Here is a 21,385-nt window from a genome sequence, read left to right on the forward strand (position 1 = left end):
AACTTGCAAACCCTGTTCTACCTTGAGCACTAGTATCAGGAATTCATCTGGGAGCCATTCTAAGTACCCTCGGCACAGGGGCTGGAGAGATGCTCTTGACTGCTTTTGCACAGGACCTAGCTTCAGTTCCCAGCACCCGCATGCTGGCTCACACCATATATAATCCGTTTCAGGGTACTCAGTGCCCTCTTCTGACTTCCACAGGCACCAGGCATGCAGACAAAACACTCATATACATATAAAAATAAATAAATCTTTAAAAAAAAAATAGGCCCCTCACCCATGACTGTGTATCAGTGACACCCTCTGTCTCCCACAGCCGAGAAGTCCTACGTGCACAGAGCAGTGATGTGTTCTCCAGTGCAGGGATGGTCACTCGGCCCCGGGGACCAGAAGCTTCTCTGTCCATCCATGTTGCGAGCTTCAGATAGCCCTTGCAGCCGTATGTACTGTACTCCAGATAGAACCACTCTATCAATTCCATGACATGGTTTATGGTGGAAAAGCTGGTTGACTCCATAGCCAATGATATCAAGTCTTCGGCTTTGCAACAGGCAAAGGGATGACATTTCTCAGACCAAGCAAGAGTACCTGATCACCATTTCTACAACACAGCAGCTGCAGAGCTGGCCCAGACCCAGACACTGTGCCAGTCAGTATGGCATCCCAAACCTGGCCCCAGTAGCCTCTTTCCAAAAATGTACTCCTGGACAATGGCAAGTTGCTCAAAGAGGACAAATCTGATAGGTAAGACACATAGTCAATTACTTACACTTTTGAAGTGACCAGTAAGTCATCTAAAGCTGAAGCTGCAAAGAAAGGGTATGTGTGTCCTGAATTCATTCTTGGTTCCAGCCTTCATCATAGAATGTGCCTCTTCTTGGGCCAAGTTCAAAGTAGGACTCTTAAGACAGCTGTGCAGGAAGAGCCAAGTATGGACTCATGGCTCAGGCTGATGTTCCCTTGGTGTGGTGTTTACCACCTATAGCCTGGCAAGAAGCAGGGCATTACAGAAGCCTAGCACAACAAATCCAGGTTCCCAGTTGTCCTGAGCAAGCTGAGGCCTTTTCCTTCTCAGTCAGTACAGGTAAATAGTTCGTCTAAGAGATCTGGTATTCATGTACTGTAACTAATACACTATCAGAACAGCATCTGTTACTGAACCGGCAGGTTTGGGACCCTTGGCTGACTTAGTCTATGACAGCACTCCTAAGAGGAGTTGTCAGGGTCTCAGCTTCTCACCAGCTCTTACATGTCTTCATGTAAGAGAACTAAGGTAGGAAGAGACAGGGTTTAAAAAGTAACTCTGGCCTGGACTTCAGCTGTCCCTTGCTGGCTAGTTTTTCACATTCTGGTATAGCCATGTTGGCTTCTCTGTGGTGCTGACACTCAACAGGTAAACTGTTTTTCCTTCATCTTCCCAACACCATTTGCCAGAGTCAGTGTCATTTTAGGTGACCATTTCTGCTGAAGCACTTGTATCAAAGATGTTGGACTTGGACTAGTGACCATGTCTTTGTAGCTACACACCAAGGGGTTCCAGGAGACCCAAACAGTAAACATTACTTGACTATACCTGAGCCCTCTGGGTAATGGCTACTGTTTCTTGTACTGTAACTGACATAGCTCCTTAGTTTGTCCTTTCAACCCAGCTTCTGGCACAGTACTGATGATGTACAAGCTGAGACACTTTGCTTATGTCTTGAGCCAGAGGCTCCCTGACTCTAAGTACCTGGAGGAGCCAGAAGACATGTCTCAAGTGCTGGCTGCAGCCCAAGCCTGTTGACGGGCCTTTCTATTTGGTTGGTTTTTGTTTGTTTTCTTTTTAATTGGGAGATAGAATAGGCTAAATGGGGGGGGCACTAAGACTTTATTAAAGAAAAATAAACCATTTTTAAATTTGCAGTCCTTGGTTCTGTCATACACTGACTGCTTTATGTTCTGCTGCTTGAAGAGACCTTGTATGCTCCAGCGTACTTCAGACACTCAACAAACATGGCTTATATTAGAAATACTGCTTTCAGAATAAGTATATTTTGGCTTAAAATAAATCTAGACTCGTGGTTAAGTATTTTGGTAGAAACTGGCTGTCATATAGCTCTGCTCACTATTCTGGGAACAGGATCTGGCCAGGGCCAAAGTGGTACAAAGTTCATCTAAAACTGGTTTCATAGCTGCTAGCTTCCCTCTAGATCAGACTTAACTATGAGGGACTCAATGGTGGCAGAATCTTCACACTGCCTAAGGGAACGTAAGCAGCTCCCTCTTTTAAGGTCAGTAAGCCGAACATCGGTGTATGGAAGTGATTCACTGCACCTTGACAAGAAGCATGAACAGCTGCTGCAGTCCACCAGCTGAGACATCTGCACTAACTGACTTTTTTGTTGCTAATGACTAACCCAGGGCTGTGCTGACTGAACAGCCCATCCAACCCCCACCCCCACCCCAATGCAATGACTCTATTTTGCTTTATAGCTACTTTTCAGAGCAGCAAGCAACTGTCAGAGCACAGGAATGAGGACAGGAATGCTGACTGTGGAAGATCAAAAACAGGCTTGTTTTTATTATACACAGAAGAACTTATTTACAACTCTCTGATGCGGACTATGTACATAACAATACAAGAGGCGTCTGCTCCAGGTGATCACTATAAATTAAGATTATAAATATGAAGGTTAGCCCCACCTGCAGGCACAAAACCTTTTCTCCAATTCCCCAGGGATCTTTCCTTCTCTCCCTCTCTAAACAGACTGGACCTCTCACTTCTTGTTGACTATATAACACTGCTGCTTTGGTCACTGACAACTGATTCCCAGCACCTCTTACCCAAATGCAATGCTTTCTCAAGAGGCCACTGAAGACTTGAGTGTTGCCCTCAGTTGCTTTTCCTCCTCCACCAACCTAAGTTTCAGTTGATCTGTCACAGGCTCTATGACTTCTCGAAGGTCAGATGATCCATACCTTCACATTCCAGATTGAAAGGTGACACTGTTTTCATTCAGGGCTGCTTTCATGGAGGCACCAAGGTCCACAGGCAGACCAGAGATTTTTGTATTGGATCCCACAGATAACTGGCAGTTGCTTTGGTGGAACTCTAGGCCTAGGGCACAGTGCAGCAGGAATTGCACTGTAGGCTCTCCAGTCTCCACTCTACTGGCCAGGGCTCTCAGCTGTCCCTCAATGAAGGGAAGATGACCAAGGCATCTGCAGAACAAGCAGCACTTCAACCTTGCCTCCTTGGCAGCCCCCACCCAGAGTCCAACTCAGCACTTTCTTCTCATGTCAGATGGAAGAGCACTGACAGAGTTCATCTCTGGCTGAGGACAACAACTCAGCAGCCCTCCTGCCAAGGCTGAGCTAAAGTCCTTTCCAGCTGGTATCCAAGTCCCTGTTGAGGATTGCCATCTCTGAAGGTGGGGAAAAGGGTTAAGTCAGTGGCAATGAAGGCCAAGGGCATCCCCACCTAGGAACTACCTGTTGAGAGTATAGTCTGGGTCTTGTGGAGCTTTTGCCACCAACAGTACCACCTGCTGTTTCAGAGCCAATTCTGCCCAGCAGATAATGGCAGGGCAGCAGCAATGTGGGCTATGGTTAGAGTCCTCACAGACACATGAGAAGTCACTACAGAGCCTGAGACTCTAGGCCACCTGAGGTGGACCCCAGACTGCCCCTAACAACTATTCATTCTCCCATGGCATACGTTGTTTCCAGCACTAGGAAGCTTGGTCTCCACCATAATGCTGAGCTAGTGTAAACTCATCCTTGTCTGCCGAGACTGGATTGCAGACACCTCTAGCATCCTAAGCAGATACAGGGACTGTCCACATGCTCACAGCCTGAGGCCTGGACTAAGCAGGAGGGCTTTCCTTTCCTCCTTTACAGATTATAGGCCTGGAAACATATCCCTGTCACTTTCAAACCAGGAAAGTACATAACCTTTGTTTTTAAAAATTAAAATTTGTGAACAAAAGGGACAGAAGCAGTGGGCGGCCTTTGCGGGGCTGCTGTGAAGAACCACAGAGTGGCTGTCAGGCACAGAGAACATTCTGGTGAGGACCACTGAGGCTGGACCCAACTCTGCTTCTGAGACCTAGTAGAGATGCAGATGGTACTGCCTAGTGTAACCAATAAAGGACACTGGAAAGGAGTACACAGGACAATCTGAGCATGTGGCCCAGGTAAGAAGGTTCTGCAGAGGTGCCAGATGCCGGAAGGTCAGGCTTCACCATATTCCCTGTGGCCCACAAGGCAGGTCAGCAAGAGCCACAAGTGGATTAACACAGTCTTCCCCGAATGACTGCAACTAGGAAAAGTATTCTCAAAGGTAGCTGTGTTGGTATGTTCAAGACTCCAAAGCTGTAACCAACGGGCATCAGACTTCCTGTCACTAACAAAGGGAATAGCACCATGAGAAAGGCCAGGGGCTGAGTGGTGGCAGTATCCTCCCTGGGCCTCAGTCTCGGGAGGAGTGGAGGATGCAGGCAGAGAATGCAGAGGCTAGACCTCGGCGGCAGGGGAGCTCCGGCTCAGCTCCTTGATCCCACAAAGGATCCTCTTCATGTGGCCCACTTTGGTCACGCCGAGGTCCTGCAACAGAGAAGTCAGGCAATATGGATACCAGGAAGAGGGCTTAGGCCAGAGGCTTTATAGATTGGCTGCCGCAACAAGTTTTTGCAGTCTCCTTTTCGAATACAAATGAGGAAAATATCAGCAGATGAAATAGGAAGGAATTGGCACAAACGTCAGTCATGCAGATACCCAACATGTGGCTCCTGTGCTCTACAAAGACTGCTGTCGTGAAGGACAGCCAGCAGACAAAGAACAGAGGCCTGACAGCAAGTGGGTGGCAGGTAGCTTTCTGCCACCTTGGGACAAACCAGAAACAAAGCCCATAAGACAGCACTTTAAGGCCACACAGGCCAGGGCTCGGCTATGTAAGTAGAGTGCAATGGGTGCAGACCTGACCACACATGCACAGGGAGGGGAAGATGAGCAGTCTGACCTTCCTTCCTGGGCTTGAAAAAACCAACTCTTCCATCTTCACTCCTTATGGAACACAGTAGGACCCACCAGCCACTGGGACCTAGAGCTTGTCAGCTGAACCTGTGACCACAGGGCTGCATGCCCTAGTTTCTTTCTTTCTTTCTTTCTTTTTTTTTTTTTTTTTGGTTTTTAGAGACAGGGTTTCTCTGTAGCTTTGGAGCCTGTCCTGGAACTAACTCTTGTAGACCAGGCTGGTCTCAAACTCACAGATATCCGCCTGCCTCTGCCTCCCGAGTGCTGGGATTAAAGGCGTGCGCCACCATCGCCCGGCACGCCCTAGTTTCTAATGTTAGAATAGTACCTTCATAATGTGGCAAGGCTTTCCCCCAATGTGTCTGCACCTGGCCTTGCTTATCTGTGTCAGAGGATGTCACCATTGATAAAGGCAAGGACCATGGTCAACCTGAGGTACACAAACAAGTCCACGAACTGTGTGATGACTGGTGATGCTAGGATGCGGCCAGGTCAGGGAAGAGGACATAACTGAAAGGAGTGTAAAAGCCCAGGTGTGGGTTCTAGGAAGACACCTGTGAAGTACCTTGAGGTCCCTCCGCTCCAGGTGCAGGAGCTCAGAGCCCCGGATGTCGTGCCGCGTGAAGATGTCCTTATACTCACAGAGACTGAGGTGCTCCAGCCAGGCAGCAACCTCCTCTGTCCCCCAGAGGTGAACTGTCAGAGACGGAAAAGCACGAGTGCAGTGAATGCTCAGAGCCCAGCAGCCAACACCAAGACACCCAGCAGTGCTACCCAAGATGCCTCCAGCAACCAGCACCCAAGACACCCAGCAGTGCTACCCAAGATGCCTCCAGCAACCAGCACCCAAGACACCCAGCAGTGCTACCCAAGATGCCTCCAGCAACCAGCACCCAAGACACCCAGCAGTGGCACCCAAGATGTCCCCAGAAGCTAGAACCCATCACCTAACCACAGGCACTGTGCTCCAGCAGTGCAGAGGAGATAGAGCCACCCTCCTCTGGGGGACATGCACTGCAGGAGTGCTGGCTACTCCTGCCAGGTGGGTCACCAGCCTTTTGGATACCTCTAAGTTCCAGAGGCATTAAACACCACCAAACACAATGGGAACATCTTGGTGACTAAAGCCAGCATTTTTTCCAGCTTCAGAGGAGCTCACAGCTGGAGCACTACAGAGAGACATGCAGAGATTGAGGCCATGCAGAGTCAGATCCACCATCATTCACATAAACCCAATTCTAGACAAACATGCAAAGATGAAAAATCAAACAGGAGCTGCCCTGAGTGGTGACAGATGCCACACCAAATCGAGTCCTGGCCCCCAAAGGTGCCAGACACAGCCACAGTGCTCTGGGCTGACCACTGAGATACATTTTAATCCCCAATTTACTGATCCAAGGGGAGATCAGTAAATGTCCTTTAGCACCATTTCCTATTGATTTCTTCACCCACAATCACTGGTTGCCTGGAGTGCCAGACTTAGGAACCTTGATCAGTGAGTCAATTAAATGGGAATCAGCAGCCTGCCAGAAGGAGCAGACATAGAGGACCCCAGCAGTCTGAGTTTTGTGTCTCCAAGTTTGTCTTGTCATTTCTGTTGTCGTCCTCCCTACCTCAAGCCCCCAAATTCAGAGTAGGCAGGTCAGCTCAGTTGCCCATCACCCCACAGTCTCCATGGAAGGTGCACTTGAGCAGGGCATATCAGTCAGTATCCAAACATAGAGAAAGGAAGCAAGCAAGGTTTGGTCTTGTAGCTACAAGACAGACTAGTGCAGCCAATGTGACTAGGGATCATAGCACAAGGACCAAAGGGAAGAGTCTCAAGGCTGAGGAGAAAAGCAGAGACCAGGAGAACTGAGCCAGGACAGCTGGCATTGACAGCCAGAGAGAGACATGAAGGAGAGAGGCAGGTACCAGGGGCTCCTAGGCTACCGTGAACTTCTTTGTTCTTATTATTTTTCTCCTTTTTAAACTTGGTCACGAGGCGGAATTTACCACTGCGGCTGCGTTTAGAAAGATCCAGCATCACATTCTGTTGGAGAGAGTAGGAAGCACTGAGAATGAGGAACTCATTTGCTAAGACCAAATCTATACTTGGGGGTTGCGGGTAGGAAGAAACATGTTTATTAAATGTTTCACTCTCTCATACATTTCTTTGGGTGACTCTTAAACACGGTTTAAGTTATTTATTTGCATGTATGCCATGTATGTATGAGTGCCCAGAAAGACCAGAAATGGACATTGGATCCCATGGAAGTGGAGTTACACATAGTTGTGAGCTGCCTAATATAGGTGCTGGGAACCAAACACAGGTCCTCTGGGAGGGGTACTTGTGTTCTTAAACTCTAAGCCCCAACATCCATCCCCAACATCCTCATCCTTAGTTTTACACACTGCCAAAGGTTCCAACAGACCAAGCTGGGCAGAGGTACTGTTTTGTATCATTTACCTCCTGTAACTATGTTAAAGAGGACATTGTCTCCTGTGTTATAGGAGGCCAAGATGACTTTTTCTCTTGACTATTCCATCTCTAAGATACCAGAAGTCCAGAGGCAGCCTAGAGCTTGTCCTTACCAGATGCTTCCCTCTTCTGCCTCCTCCTGCAGAAGATTCTATCCAAGGGAGAATATGCCCTGGAACCTTGCCTGTCCAAACTATTTGATATGTACCAAATATGTACTTGGAATGTGAAGTCCCCATAGATGCAAACTGTGAATGGGGATTGGACATATCAGCTCAATCCCTGCCAATCCCCAAGAAGCTGCAATGGATCTCATCACAGCAGCGGGCTAGCTCCATGTTTTTTTAAATATTTATTTATTTATTAAGTATACAATATTCTGTCTGTGTGCATGTCTGCAGGCCAGAAGATGGCACCAGACCTCTTTACAGATGGTTGTGAGCCACCATGTGGTTGCTGGGAATTGAACTCAGGGCCTTTGGAAGAGCAGGCAGTGTTCTTAACCACTGAGCCATCTCTCCAGCCCCTAGCTCCACATCTTGCCACCTGCTTTACCCCCAGTCCCAACTGTTTCAGTGGCAGTAGGGACACATTTGTCAAGGGTCATTTTAGTAGAGAAGTCTCCAGAAGGCATACCAGGGGCTCCAGACCAAAGCTGCCTCAAGGGCTATATTGCACACAGGGACAAACAGCATGAGCCATTAAACTCAAGACCAACTTACCTCTTCCTCACCAGGCTCCATGGGCTGGCAGAGCCAGGGTGTGTCTGTCAGCTTCCTGAGCTGCTGGTCTATCTCAACTAGGGCAGCCCCAAGCCGTTCCTTCTGAGGGGGATCCAACTGCTGCTCCAGAGGGAGGGAGAGAAAAATGGAGCTGCTAACCACAGCAAGCCTGGACCAGCCAAACAAGGTAGGTAAGGCTTAAATCAAGCTCCTCATTCATGCATGGCTATAAAAACTTTGCAGAACTGGAAGCTAAGGTAAGTAAGGCTTGAGCCCAGAACCTCCCTTACTTAGGGAATAGGTGAGGATGGGTGGACCTGTGCCCTGGCTTTGGGAAGCCACATGCAGCAACCCTGACACCTGGCCAGCTGTAGTCCCTTTAGGTTTTTTCTGTCACCAAACAGGCAGGTCATGCTCCTCCTGCACAAGCACAGGAGAGAGCTAAGACAGCAGCTAGAACATTCAGGACAGCACCACTTTGGAGTAGAGAATAGGACACTAGTCTGGGAGTCTTCATAAGGCCCTTCCATGCCATACTGTAGCTAGTGGCCAGTCAACCAAGCAAGCTTCTAGAGCTTGGCAACACCCCCACCCCACCCAATAAACCAAGGGTTAACCCAGCAGCCAGTTTCACATGCTGAGTAGAGACATGACAGCACAGCAAACCGGATGTGACTGGCACCTAGCCATAAGAAGAGGGTAGAAACCTGTTTTATCCACTACATGGATACGGTTAAGAGAGGTCTTTAACATTTGACAACACCTTGGCTGAGATGTTGCCAAAGAGTGTGACCACAACCCAATGGCCACACTACATGGTTTTGAGGTCTTTTCCTTCAGATTCAGGACCCTGAACCAAAAACTGCTACCCTTCAGTGTCCAACACCCTGGTGACAAGGGTCATCTCACACACACCCAGAACCCTGTTGTTGCTTATCAGCTCACCAGGGCCATCTTCCCAGCCAGCAGCAGCTCTGTCTCACTGCGTAGCACTCTGATGTTATTCACCATTTCTAGAACAAAGCTGCAGTTCAACCCCTAGAAGAACAAATGCATTCATGTGGAAGGCCAAGAGCTACAAAGGTGAGGAGCAGTCAGGTCCAAAAAAACCAAGTACCTCTGTGGTCCTGGGCTTGCCGTATACTCGCTCCATGGCTTTGGAGCTGGCGTTGACAGCATGTGCGAGTTCCTGCTCCATGTCTCTGTGGGACTGCGCTATTTCCCGAATGCTGAAGAAGGAAGGAGGCACATGTCAGGCCTTTACACACTGCTTATGAACACTCAGGACAGATGTATGTGGTGTGGCAAGCCATCACAACCTCAGTCACAGCCACTGGCACATCACATCTCAATCAGTAACAAACAGTGGACTTATGTGGGAAATATGATATCAATCCTAACTTTTCCAGGAAAGAAAATGTATAAAATGCAATCTCTCTTATAAAATGGAAAGCAGGAAGGCAGCTTTGCAGACATTCTGGCCATCAAGAAACTCAGAGACACAGACTGCACCAGGCCAAGCCATTCTGCAATCTGAAGTTTCCTACCTTTGAGGGAACCTGGTGTGATGATTAATTAGCTCTGAGACAGAACAGCCTGGGCAATACCAAGGACCAGCGAGAGGGTGGCTCAAAGAAGCTGGGCAAGGTGAGGTGGGATGGGACAGAGCATGCTGGGTGAGAAGCTTGGAGCAACTTGCACATCCTGTGGAAAGCATGGACTGCTGATGGCTCTCAGAAGGCTGTTTCCTAGGCAACCAGGGACTACAAAGTGATAGGACCATGGCCCTTGCAAAACAAGGAACTAGACAAACATGGCTGATAGGGAAGGGAGCAGAATGGGGGTTGCACTAGTGTCAGCTACTTGCCAAGGAGAGACAACAGCATGGAGGCAGAGGAGCCTACAGATGCCCCCAAGAACCAAAGAGAAACTGACCTGCTAAGGAGTCTGAAGCCTCTGCCCCACGAGAGCAAGGCAGACATGGCCGGGAAACACAGAGAACCCACAGCCAGAGCCAAAGAAAAAGCCCAAAAGAAACAAAAAAATGGACATCCTAGGGCACTAACTGGTTTGCAGCTTCCCAGGAGAATTGAGAGGCTAAGCTGTTGAAAGGACAAGAACTTCTGGAGAAAGTCCCAGGTAAGCAGAGAGGAGCCTGCAGTGGTGATGCCACAAGGACAGCTAAGAGAAGAAAAAGCCTGTTGGTTTCCTGAATAAATAACAAAGCAGGGCGCACACTACTCTCCAGGGCACCTGAGGCCTTTCTCAAAAACCCAGCATGGGATTTAAAGATTTAGTGGCTCTGAAAATCCCTGTGGATCTTACATTTTCACTGTGCAAACCTGAATAACCAAAACTAGGTAAGGAAGCCAAGCCAGAGCAGTCAGGCTTAGACCCCTCAGTGAAGCAGAGCCAGCAAATGGGAATACAAGTTCCTTGCAAGGCCTCAAGGAACACAGCAGAGCCTACCTGTGAATGAGGCCCCCTGCTGCCTGCCCAAACTGGTCCATCTGGGTAGCTTCCTCCTCAGACAGGATCTCGGGGTGCAAGGAAAAGGATGGTGGGCGGGGCAGCTCACACTTCTGTTTGTCCTCCCAAGACTTCAGAGTGTTCTCAAAGGCCTAAGACATGAGAACCAGAGTCAGACTTCTGTGCCCTCCCTCCAAAGGGTGAGCACACACCTGCCCACAACACACCAAGAGTTCAGCAAGGTAACAGCTATGTATGAAAGAGATCTAGTTTCATGTTTTGAAACATGTCTCACTATATAACCTTAGATGGCCTCTTGCCTTTGGATTACTGAGACTACAGGGTATGCCACTACATCAGCTAATCTCTGTATGGTGAAGAGAAGCCTAAGAACAAAGCATCAAACACCTTTGCCTCTCTTATGAATGTACAAGTGAGCCCACAGGCAAGCCACTAGTAGCCCCACCCCACCCGCCCCTGCTAGCAGTTGTTCTTACCCTGTCTCTGGTCAGAGTCTGTGCCCTGTTCTTGTGCACAATCCGAATATACCCAGGTGGCTGGATCCAGGCTTCTCCATCCACCTGCACAGGCACGCCCTCGTCCCCCAGGATGGAGATCTTCACTGTGCGACACTGGGCAGATGCCATTAACAGTTATTTAGGTGCCAAGGGTTTTAAAGCACCCACAGGCCTTGCTGCTCTGAGTGTCTGGCTGTTGGCCTAAGGCCATCCTTTTCTATCCTCTGCTCTGTTGCCCCACCTGCCCCTACTGTTCCTCCCCAGGCATGAAATAAGTAGATGCAGAAGATGTGCAGATAGAGGAGTAAAGGAGTCGGTCGTGATCCATGCTATGTGTAAACATCCCCAGGGCAGAGCAAAGTCCAACCGTAGATGATGAGGCCCTGCAACTCTTTATACAAAAATGTGCCCAAGAACAAAAAGGTAAACTTTATAAATAGCTAACTGTTGGAAACAGTGCAAGAATACATCAGCAAATCTCACCCAATAGATTTTTATCATCACTCCGCTGTATATAAAGTCACTTCCTCCCTGCCCTTCAAGTGAATGGATCTGTACCAGCTCATCAATACTGTCAGAATTAAAGAGAGCCTCAGAGTTGTGTGCCAGATCCTGGTGTGCTCACTCACTCACTGTTACAGACAGCTCCATGCCCACAGTGCACTACTTCTGCAGCAGACATGGCTCAGATGGATCTTTTTTACTCCGGCAAGGCTCAGAGCACTCACTGGGAGAGGGAGACAGAGTGGGGCTACCTTTAGATCCTAGGAAGACACCTGTATTTCTTGGGTCTGTACTGTAAGCAAATCTGGGAGTCCTAGGCCAGGCCTTGTCTCTCCAAACAGGGATGAGTAACCCCAGAAGGGGATGGGCTAGATCTCTGTAGCAGCACGGCCAGTACCTGGGCAATCCGATGATGCTGTAGCTTAATTACACGAGACACAGCCATTTGCATGCTGCCGAACACAGCAACCACCTCCAGAATCTTATCATCAAATGATGGAGCTGCAAAAGTCTGAAAAAGCCAGCATGAAAGCTGTCTGTCCCACTTCCCTAAACACCCTGCCCCCTTGTTTTGCTTCCTGCTCTGGGGGCTCTGATGAAGCAGAAAGGCCCACACCCTCAGGTAAATGCAGTGGTAAATGCAGCACCAGGGGTAGTATCTGTTACCCAGGTATCACATTGCCTAGGACTAGCTCTCACACCTGCTACTTACTAGCCATGAGACCTCAGACAAGTTATTCATGCCCTTCTTCCTTCAGAGCAAAATAACACTGCTTGCTCCTTAGGGGCAGATATGTGAAATGAATGTGCTAACAGCTGCTTACAACAGTGCCCCACTCTTAAGTCTACAATAAATGCTAGTTGTTTTCTTTTTAGTTACATGCAAAGATGCCATTCCCCTGGTTAACGCCTATCGATATCTTCCTACATTCTCAGCATAAATTCCAGACCTGCCCTTGTCTTCTATAGCCCCATGCAATTGAGGCCCTATGGACATCTCCCTTCTCAGTGCATGCATTTTACACTGCAGTTAGGGAACCTTTCTCTATGCACTCTATCCCTTCTTGCTTCTCAGCTTCTACATCTTGTTTTTAATACCAACATGGTGTTTTCCCCATCTGGTACCAACCAACTTGGTCAGGCTAAATTCTCCTCCAAGTCTCAACTTCCCCTCACTTGATCATATGTTAGGCCTGCCTTCTAGACAGCAGGCTAATATCAGTGAAGGAGCCTGTCTGTCTGGTCTTCCACCATGGCCACTGTCAGGATCAGGGATATATAACATCTAGTCACAAATCCCTGACGTTGCTAAGCCCAGCTCACCCACCTCAAACCCCATACGTACATCATCTTCCTTGGTGCCCCCCCAGAAGTTGGTTCCTCCGGCATAGCTGGGAATGTTGAGGACGGCAATTCCCTGAAGACTTGGGAGAGGAATCGGGCGCCCATCGCACTGAGCCACAAAAAGGCAGATGGAGAGAAAAAAACAATCCTCAGTATGCACCAGTCCTTCGCCAGCACTAGATATGCTGGAGGCCTGGGGTGAGGAGAGCACCTCAGGGAGTCGTCCAACAGCAATGCTCTATAGCCAAGGGTGGGAAACACATGCAAGGCCAGAAGGCTACCACTTACCTCAAGCAGGACCTTTTGCTCCAGGTTCCTGTAGGTTCTGTGCAGCAGTTCTTTGGTACCGAGGACACCATACCACATCATGTTCTTGGTCCGACTCCTGGAAAAAGAAATATTACCTTGGGCAGGATTTCCCTTACAGTAACTTGAATTACGGCTGCAGAACTTGGGGAGTCAGCAACTGTGATAGCAGGACCATAACAAGAGAGTCTGGGCTTCTCAGACATGCAAAAAGAGTAAATTTACCAATGAGGAAGTATGCTACAAACTGACATTTTGTCAAGAAAGCAATCACACCCTGAAAAAAAAGTAAGTGACCCTCAAAAAAAATTATATATCATGACTTCTGGCCATAAAATTATCCTGGGGAGATGAATAGTGGATAAAGTGCTTGCTGTGCAAGCATGAGGACTGGAGTTGAATCTCCAGAACCCACATACACACAACTGGATGCGGTAGAGCATATCCATAATCTCAGGGCACCCTGGCTTGATGGACAGCAAAGCAAGAAAATCCCCAGAAGCCCATGGACCAGCCAGCAGGTACACAGCAGTGAAAAATAGAAAATTTTCTCAAAAAAGGGTGGAAAGCAATGACCACATGACACTTGAGATAGTCTTCTGACCTCTACACATGCAGTGTAGCATGTGCCCATCCACACCCACTCACACATATACAAATAAATAAAATTATGCTTGCCATACAGAATTTGGAAAACACAGCAAAGCACAAGGAAAAAAATCATTTCCAAATCCCAAACCTCTGTACACCCTATGTCCTGATGATAAGTGGGAGGAGACTAGGTAGTCTGTAGATGAGCAGTGTTCTCCCTACAAACAGTGCTGGGACAGTGACCCTGCAGCACACTTGTGTCACCTGCCTCTAACAAGCCATCACAGGCTCTGATACTAGGTAAGAGACAACAGATTCTAGTCATCCATCATAACTAGCTTCCTTGTGTCCAGTCTGCCCAAGCTGGCCAACTCCTTCCTCTTCTAAGCTGGCTTCTTGAGCTGCCTGCTTTCCACACTTCTGACAATAAGGATTACCTACCTGCATTTCTCTGGGTGCTCATCACGCTTGTTGTTGAAGTCCAGAGATATCTTCGCATCCAAACCAATGCCAAAATAGTTGTTCATGACACACTTCTCTGTGTAGTACTCTCTGCAAAGGTGAGTTTAAAGGCTCACAACAGCTCTGCCTGACAAGTTCCTTCACAGACTGACCTGCTGCCATTTCTCCCATAGAGCAAAACTCATCACTTTTTCCAAGTTTTGCTGGTGTTTCACTTTAGTGTTTGTTTTGTTTTCCTGTGTTTGAGTGTTTGTTTAGAGTTTGAACCCAGGGCCCTGATTCAGGGTTTGTTTGGGGTGTTTGTTTGTTTTGGTATGAGGTCTACTGAGACATAATTCACATACAATGTCACTACTACTTTAAAAAGTACATGATTCAACAGTTTTTAGTATATTCATAGTCCTTTCATCTTTACGATCAAATTTCAGAACCATCATCACTTGCACTGGCTCCTACTTCCTTGCCATTCTGACCCTAGAAATCACTGATCCACTGGAGGTGCCTATCCAGGACCTGTCAAATAAATGGAATGAAACAGTGTGGCCTGTCTCTGGCTCTTTTCCTTCATCCACAGTTTATCTTTATTGCAAAGCAATCTTCCATTATATGGACATACCATATTTTTGTTTATCATTAACTGATGGACATTCAAATTGTTTTATGTTCTAGTGATAACTTGGGAGCATTAATGCCTAGTGTTACGGTAGACACGTGTTTTAGAATCTCTAGTGTTTGTACCATGGGCAAAACCACTGGCACACAGAGCTTCTGGTTTGCCCTTCTGAAGCACTGCCAGCCTGTTTCCCAGGTATCTTCATGGCATGCTTCTCAAACATCCCTATATTGCCCAAGCAGTCTCTGAAGTGAAAGGGCAGTGACTGAAAATACCTGTACCAATGTCAAAGGCCTCCCTGCTCCAGAGCACTGCTGGGGACTTGTCTTTGGCACTGTCGCTGCACTCACCTACTCCTCCAGGGGTGTGTCCTACCCCATGCTCTTCCCCCAGTTCCAGGGAAGGAAGACATTGAGGAGGGTAAATTCTGAAAACTCCCATAGACACTGGACATGAAGAGGGGCTCCGCAAAGCTTGCACCAGAATTCTAATATATTTTAACATATGTTTCTTACAAACTAATGAAAACCAATATCTATAGTAAGAGCCCTTCCTGATCACACATCTAATTCAAATGCCTTGTAACTGCTCAGAAAAGCTCTGGGGCCAAACTATTTTAAGAGCCAAAGAACACGTGATGAATAGTATTTATAGGTATGGGCGGGGGGAGTAATGCAGAAAATAGGAAAAGAGAGGAAGTTGGGTGCAGGTATCTAAGGAAGAGGAAGCTATCAATGACAGAGGGGGAAAAAGTAGGCTTAGTTACAGACGGGGGCCATGACATCAAAGGATTTGGTAAGCAAAAGAAGTCTCTTGCTCCAGGGTCTCAAGAGTGCTATCCCAGAGTGACTACAGCTCTGGGCCTGCTGAGGAAGACCATCGGAGTCTGAGCATAAGACCAGACCAGGAGCAGAAACCCATGTACCACCAGGCTGACTGAAGAGCCACCTTACCAAAACAGGGCCTCTGAACCACACGAGTACTCCATCACACCACACCAGACAGTAAGAGCAGGCAACTTATAGCCAGCTGTCACTAGCCTCTTTCTAGCTGCCCACAGCTGTAATCAATAGCAAGAAAAAGATGTCTAGAATATTGTCTTTTTGGTTTGAGGAATACCATCTGCAGTGAGCTCTAATATAGAGAAGGGATCCATTAAAACACTAGGCAGATGCCCTCAGGGTATTAAAACACAGCAGAAGAGGTCACGCCTCCACTGGAACACAACATAGAGCAACAATCAGACTTTCTCTCTAAAATCCTGTCTCCCGGGAACCCTAAGACCCAGGGAACAACCACATAGAGGATCTTTCAGTCCAGAAATGCTACATCATTGAAGGGATGGCAAACGCCATGGGAAAACAAGAGACAAGGACAAAAATAGTGTAATGAGTAAAGCAGTGTCAACACAGTCAACACTGATCTGACCTGGGACAGGACAATAGCAGGTCTGTCCTCTGCTGTCCTACAGTAGGCTATCGGGAAGGCTCTCAGACACACTTCCAAGGCTGAAATTTTCCTCATTCAAGAACAGCCAAAAGAGACCCTGCTACTCAGCTGTCTGCTAATGGCTCTGACTGATTTATTAATCAGGCCTCGGCACTCTGCATCCTAACAAAATGTCCCGTTGATGTTGCCTCATACTCACAGGTTTTCAGGTTCAGCATTAAAGGGATCAGCATTAATTAGCAAGCGACTGATGACTGAGCCCCCTGGCAAGGAGCCAGACATCCCTGCCCGAACACCTGAAAGGGAAGAGGAAGAGGGTACTGGCCAGGAACTCTAGACAGAGCAAATCAAATCTCCAAGGTTGACACCACATATTCTAGAGGACATTATAAACAAGTGCTCCAATTTGACTAACAATTCAAAATCACCACTACCATCCCGTATTTATGGGACAAAAGTAGGCTATATTAGACAACAGAATTTAATACCCAGAATACACCTTAACACTGTCTCCTTGGGCTACCTTGCCTTTTATTTAAACAGGTACTGTTCCAGGCTGGGGATACTACCCTGTAAGTTACTGGTCAAGGGAGACCCTAGGAGCTCCCAAAACAAGTACTATTGACATTGTTCTTGGTTGTCCACTATGGTAAAACTCTCTTGCTAAAGACACAGCACACTTGGCTTTCAGGACAGAGAGAAGTCAATCTGGAATTCTCTCCCTCCCAGCTAGCTTTCATGGAGCTGAAATGTGCTTTGTGGACTGCCCGGAGGAAAAATATCAATGGTCTTACCCACCACTGGTTCCTGCATGCTGCAATACTGGCCTGTCAGGCAAGAGGTGCCCACTGGTACAACAGTGGTATGACTATTATGGGTAACTTTCTGCCTATATTTGTGGCTTGTACCACAAGATGGGGAATTCATGCCTAGTGCTATAAGCCTGGCCAATAGTCCACACTGGGGAGTATGGGTCCTAAGAGAGAACCTGCTGTTTTGCTAAACAATCATGATTTCAAACTGCAATGTAAATACATGTTTCTACCTATAGGTTAGTGCTATGTTCTACCTTGGTCAGAGAAGCTTCTTTCTCCAGTGGGCAGTAGTTAATGTAGAGACCCTAAATTGGTCAAAGCACTGAGAATGAATGAGTGTTGAATGCTTTACCCTAATTAGGGTATCTATATCAATCCCTTCCAAAGGCTCAGGGAACACTGAGGAAAACAAACAAACCTGTAAGAGCCAGAGGATGGGGAAGAGAGCTGTGAGGTTCTATCTTATGGACATAACATGGCAACTACACTCAAAACTCACAGCAGCACTGACTACTTGCATAATATCAAGCCAGTCAAAGTTCAAACACAGACAGGAAAAAGGTTCCTTCTAAGGCCATGGGCCCAGTTAAGGAGCTACTGGCAGTTGATAGTTCTTGGGGGAGAGCAGGTCATTTTTGTTCGGTGTGTGGCTGTTCATAAGTTGCCCATGTTACAGTGTATGGAACATACCTATAAACACTAATTAGACTCAGTGGAATATACAAAAAAATTAAATTTAAGAGGAGGAAATAAAGTAGGGAGAACACATTGGAGGGCCATAGGGAGGATCTGAAGGGGAGTGTTGGGTAGATATGATCAAAATACATTATATATATGAAATTGCTAAGAATAAAAAACACTAATTAAACAAAAAGGCAGTCTCCATACAGACACATAAACTACAGAGTTCTGTCACTATTTCCATGTCTACAAGCTCTTCAAGGATAGCAATACTCTTATTTTAAGACCCAGGGTGTCACAAGACCAGCCATGGCCAGCAAGCCAGCCTACCCACCCCAAACCTGAGACCCCAGGGGTGAGTGGCTTACTCACTTGGATACAGGATCTTGGCGTTCAGAGCAGGAAGGCCATCCCGACTTCCTGTCTGGGGAGGGAGTGAGGCAGAGCTGCCAACAGACAGACCTTTGCTCATTAGCTTTTCACAAGGGGCTCTGGATGCTGTAAAACAGAACAACACACTTGAAACTGTCCAAAGACAAACACAGCTGAAAGGAGTCACAACAAAATGAACAGACAGGAGGGCTGTGAGAAGAAAGAGAGTTACAAGCCTCTCATCAGCCAGCAGTGAGATGAACAGTCCTGCATAAAGAGAGAGGTCCTTACACATACACTGACAGACACTGTGGGTCTGGATTCATCCTGAAGGGACACAGACATGGAAAGCAGTGTAAGAATGGAGATTCTGGGTATAGAAGACACAGAGTTCTGATGCCAATCAAAACTATGTCTAGTCTAGGAGAGTTCCCATCCCTCTCCCATAGTGGCAGGACAGGCTGATGGGAAGAACCCTTTCCTTGTGAAAACCTTTGCTAGGTCTATCCCAAGAGGGACCAAGGTCTCAATTTTGCCAGACACATATAAGTAGCCATAAGAAGGCTCTGAGGAAATCCAGGGAAAACAGGCACCAGGTGCTCCTCAGCAGGGGAGGCCCTCTTTCCTGCAGGTCTAACAGTGCACGTGTCTCTACTAAACATATTTCAGTGACATGAAGGAGGTACAGAGATGCAGGCCACAGGTGGGAATGTTGGTTTACTCAAGTGGCCAGAGCAATGAGAAAAGGCACCCTAAAGTGCCCAAGAGAAGCTCACTAAGTATCACCCAAACCAAAGCCCAGCCGTACCTTTGCGGTAGCTCCTCCCCTTGGCAACCACACAGCTCTCACTATGGGCAGATGATGGGCACACCCTATTATCAGTTTTCAGGTCCTTCTTCTCAGATTCAGAGAGGCCCAGGACAAAACCCTGCTGCTCCTGGGTCTGGGCATTCTGCTCATCCACCGCTGGTAAAAAAAAGAATATTCTTGTTAAGACTTCTCCAGTAGGGCTAAAGGTGCTTTAGGCCCTCTCTTCTCAATTTAGAATAGATCACAGCTCAGACCCAAAATCCTCACCACCACACCTTAGCCCAGTGCCCTAGCTCAGTTAATACAACAGCACCTGGGCATTCCAGATAATAGCTGGGGAGAAAGACTCTGAGACAGGGGGGATGTGGAGGTGAGGAGAGTTACAGAGAAGCCCCAGCAGGACAGTGGCATGGCCACACCAGGGACCAGGTGGTATGTGACCACAAGTCTGAAGTGAGAAGAGGTGGGTCCACTCAGGGTAAGGAGTAGGGGGGGCTCGGTATGCTTGGTCTTTTACCACATCCAGGGAACATGGGAATTCTAGTGCCACCTAGTGACTAAGAGGTCCATTACCTTTTTCTGTGTGCTCTATGATCTGGCGAATTGCTTTCTTCAGGCTGTTTGCTCTCAGCATTAGCTGCTCCCGAGGCCGGAAGATCTGTGGCCGTGAGGGGCATGCAGAGCCCACCAGCCGGTCCCCAGCAGAGCTACAGAGGTTGCTTGATCCATCCCCATCTTCAGCTTCCTCAGCAATGGTTGGAGGTGGGTTAGACAGAGAGGATGAAGCCTGAGACTCATCATCCAGGGTCTTGAGGAGAGAGTCCAGCTTCTCTTTCAAGACAGAGCACTATATGGGAGGAAAAGTGGCATGAAAAGCAAGCTCTTCTGCACCTGCTGCCCCACCTACCCTGTGCCCAGGAATCCACCTTCTTGGCCATGACCTCCGACTCCTGTGAGCTCTCTGTTGTCTTCTCATAGGCCTTGCCCACCCGAGCTACAAAGTCCTTCACAGTCTCACAAAGCACTCTGTAGGAAACAGAAGGCAGCTGGGCTGAGACCCTGGGTGGTACACTTGACTGCCTCTCTGAATCCCTGAAGCCCCGGCACTCACTTGGCTGATGAGATCACCACTGAATGCTGGTCTGAAGTCAAGATTTTAGAAAGATGAGCTGCAACCGAGTCTTCATAGAAGAGAATTTGTTGCACCTATAATCACACCAAAAATAGGGGCACTTAGTCTCAAAATTGACTGTGAGTGCCATTAGTATCCGACTCAAGCGGAGGTTTTCTTGGGCCCTTCTGGTGTATCCCTTGACAGAACAGACCACCTCAAAGCACTATCAGGGCTGTCTACTACTAAGGGAACAAGGTCAAAAGCTTCACCAACCTGTGAACAGACTAAAACAATGGGTCTTAACAAAACAAAACCTGTCAGAGGTAACAATCAGGACAGTCAAACAAGCCTGGAGGCCCTGGTAAGTAACCCCAGCCTATCTTTGGTGAGATGCTAGTGGCCATTCAGAACAAAAGTTCCCTTTCCTACTTGACCAGAGACTCTGCCAATGGGTATAAACCATCCTGCACTCCTCTACCCACCAACGGGAGAGTGTCACTGTCCTCTGCCCTCCCTGTGGCCAGCAAGCTTTCCCACAAGCCAAAGAAAGACCATCTGTGCTGGACTCTCCAAGATTTTCCTAGGCACTTCTCAGGTTCTGAACAAATATATATTGGGTTTTCTTCTGAGACAGGGTTTCTCTGTGTACGTATTGCTGTCCTAGAACTCGCTCTATAAACCAGGCTGCCTTGAACTCACAGAGATCCTCCTGCCTCTGCCTCCCATGTGCTGGGATTTAAAAAAAATGCCCTACCATGCCCAGCATCTGCATAAATATTCTTCTCAAAACAAAAGCACAGACCATTCTCTGCATGAAATCATCCAAAGCAGACATGGTTTTGTTTGCTGACTATTGCTGCCCTTGACCCCTGCTTGGCAGACCAACCAACACTCAGGTAGTCCCAGTCACCTAGTAGGACCAACACAGCATGTGTCCAGCACTGCAGTCAGGACATAAAGACAAAACCCCATCCCTCAGGATTACAGAGCTGAATCCAGTGAGTGGCCACTGCTCAGCACAAAGAACTGATGCTGAAGCAGAGTTATCTAACTGCAAGGGCAACGTAAACAACAGAGAGGGAGAAGTGGGCAGAAATAAAAGACTCCTGGAATAGACAGGAGGGGGCTGGTAGAAAG

General features: G+C 47.8%; 2 protein-coding genes across 6 annotated transcripts in view; one reads left to right on the forward strand and one right to left on the reverse strand.

The window, feature by feature from the left end:
• Usp40 (ubiquitin specific peptidase 40) overlaps positions 1 to 574 on the forward strand; it is an 80,717-nt gene extending 80,143 nt beyond the window's left edge. For all 4 annotated transcript variants that reach the window (XM_075951291.1, XM_075951293.1, XM_075951294.1 and 1 more), the window contains one exon: positions 320 to 574. In XM_075951291.1, the coding sequence (XP_075807406.1) occupies positions 320 to 431 (112 nt within the window). In that variant the 3' untranslated portion in view covers positions 432 to 574. The remainder of the gene's footprint in view (positions 1 to 319) is intronic.
• A 1,960-nt stretch (positions 575 to 2,534) lies between these two features.
• Dgkd (diacylglycerol kinase delta) overlaps positions 2,535 to 21,385 on the reverse strand; it is a 99,121-nt gene continuing 80,270 nt past the window's right edge. Inside the window, exons 13-30 of one of the 2 annotated variants that reach the window (XM_075951288.1) lie at positions 20,246 to 20,340; positions 20,061 to 20,160; positions 19,708 to 19,981; positions 19,132 to 19,290; positions 18,324 to 18,449; positions 16,655 to 16,751; positions 14,373 to 14,483; positions 13,323 to 13,419; positions 13,036 to 13,143; positions 12,088 to 12,201; positions 11,166 to 11,300; positions 10,669 to 10,820; positions 9,317 to 9,428; positions 9,145 to 9,237; positions 8,200 to 8,319; positions 6,931 to 7,048; positions 5,582 to 5,712; positions 2,535 to 4,587 (exon numbers count right to left, since the gene is read on the reverse strand). In XM_075951288.1, the coding sequence (XP_075807403.1) occupies positions 4,498 to 4,587; positions 5,582 to 5,712; positions 6,931 to 7,048; positions 8,200 to 8,319; positions 9,145 to 9,237; positions 9,317 to 9,428; positions 10,669 to 10,820; positions 11,166 to 11,300; positions 12,088 to 12,201; positions 13,036 to 13,143; positions 13,323 to 13,419; positions 14,373 to 14,483; positions 16,655 to 16,751; positions 18,324 to 18,449; positions 19,132 to 19,290; positions 19,708 to 19,981; positions 20,061 to 20,160; positions 20,246 to 20,340 (2,232 nt within the window). In that variant the 3' untranslated portion in view covers positions 2,535 to 4,497. The remainder of the gene's footprint in view (positions 4,588 to 5,581; positions 5,713 to 6,930; positions 7,049 to 8,199; positions 8,320 to 9,144; positions 9,238 to 9,316; positions 9,429 to 10,668; positions 10,821 to 11,165; positions 11,301 to 12,087; positions 12,202 to 13,035; positions 13,144 to 13,322; positions 13,420 to 14,372; positions 14,484 to 16,654; positions 16,752 to 18,323; positions 18,450 to 19,131; positions 19,291 to 19,707; positions 19,982 to 20,060; positions 20,161 to 20,245; positions 20,341 to 21,385) is intronic. The other variant, XM_075951289.1, reaches the window with a different exon arrangement.

This window comes from Microtus pennsylvanicus, chromosome 17, assembly GCF_037038515.1.
Source record: "Microtus pennsylvanicus isolate mMicPen1 chromosome 17, mMicPen1.hap1, whole genome shotgun sequence".
Lineage (NCBI taxonomy): Eukaryota > Metazoa > Chordata > Mammalia > Rodentia > Cricetidae > Microtus > Microtus pennsylvanicus.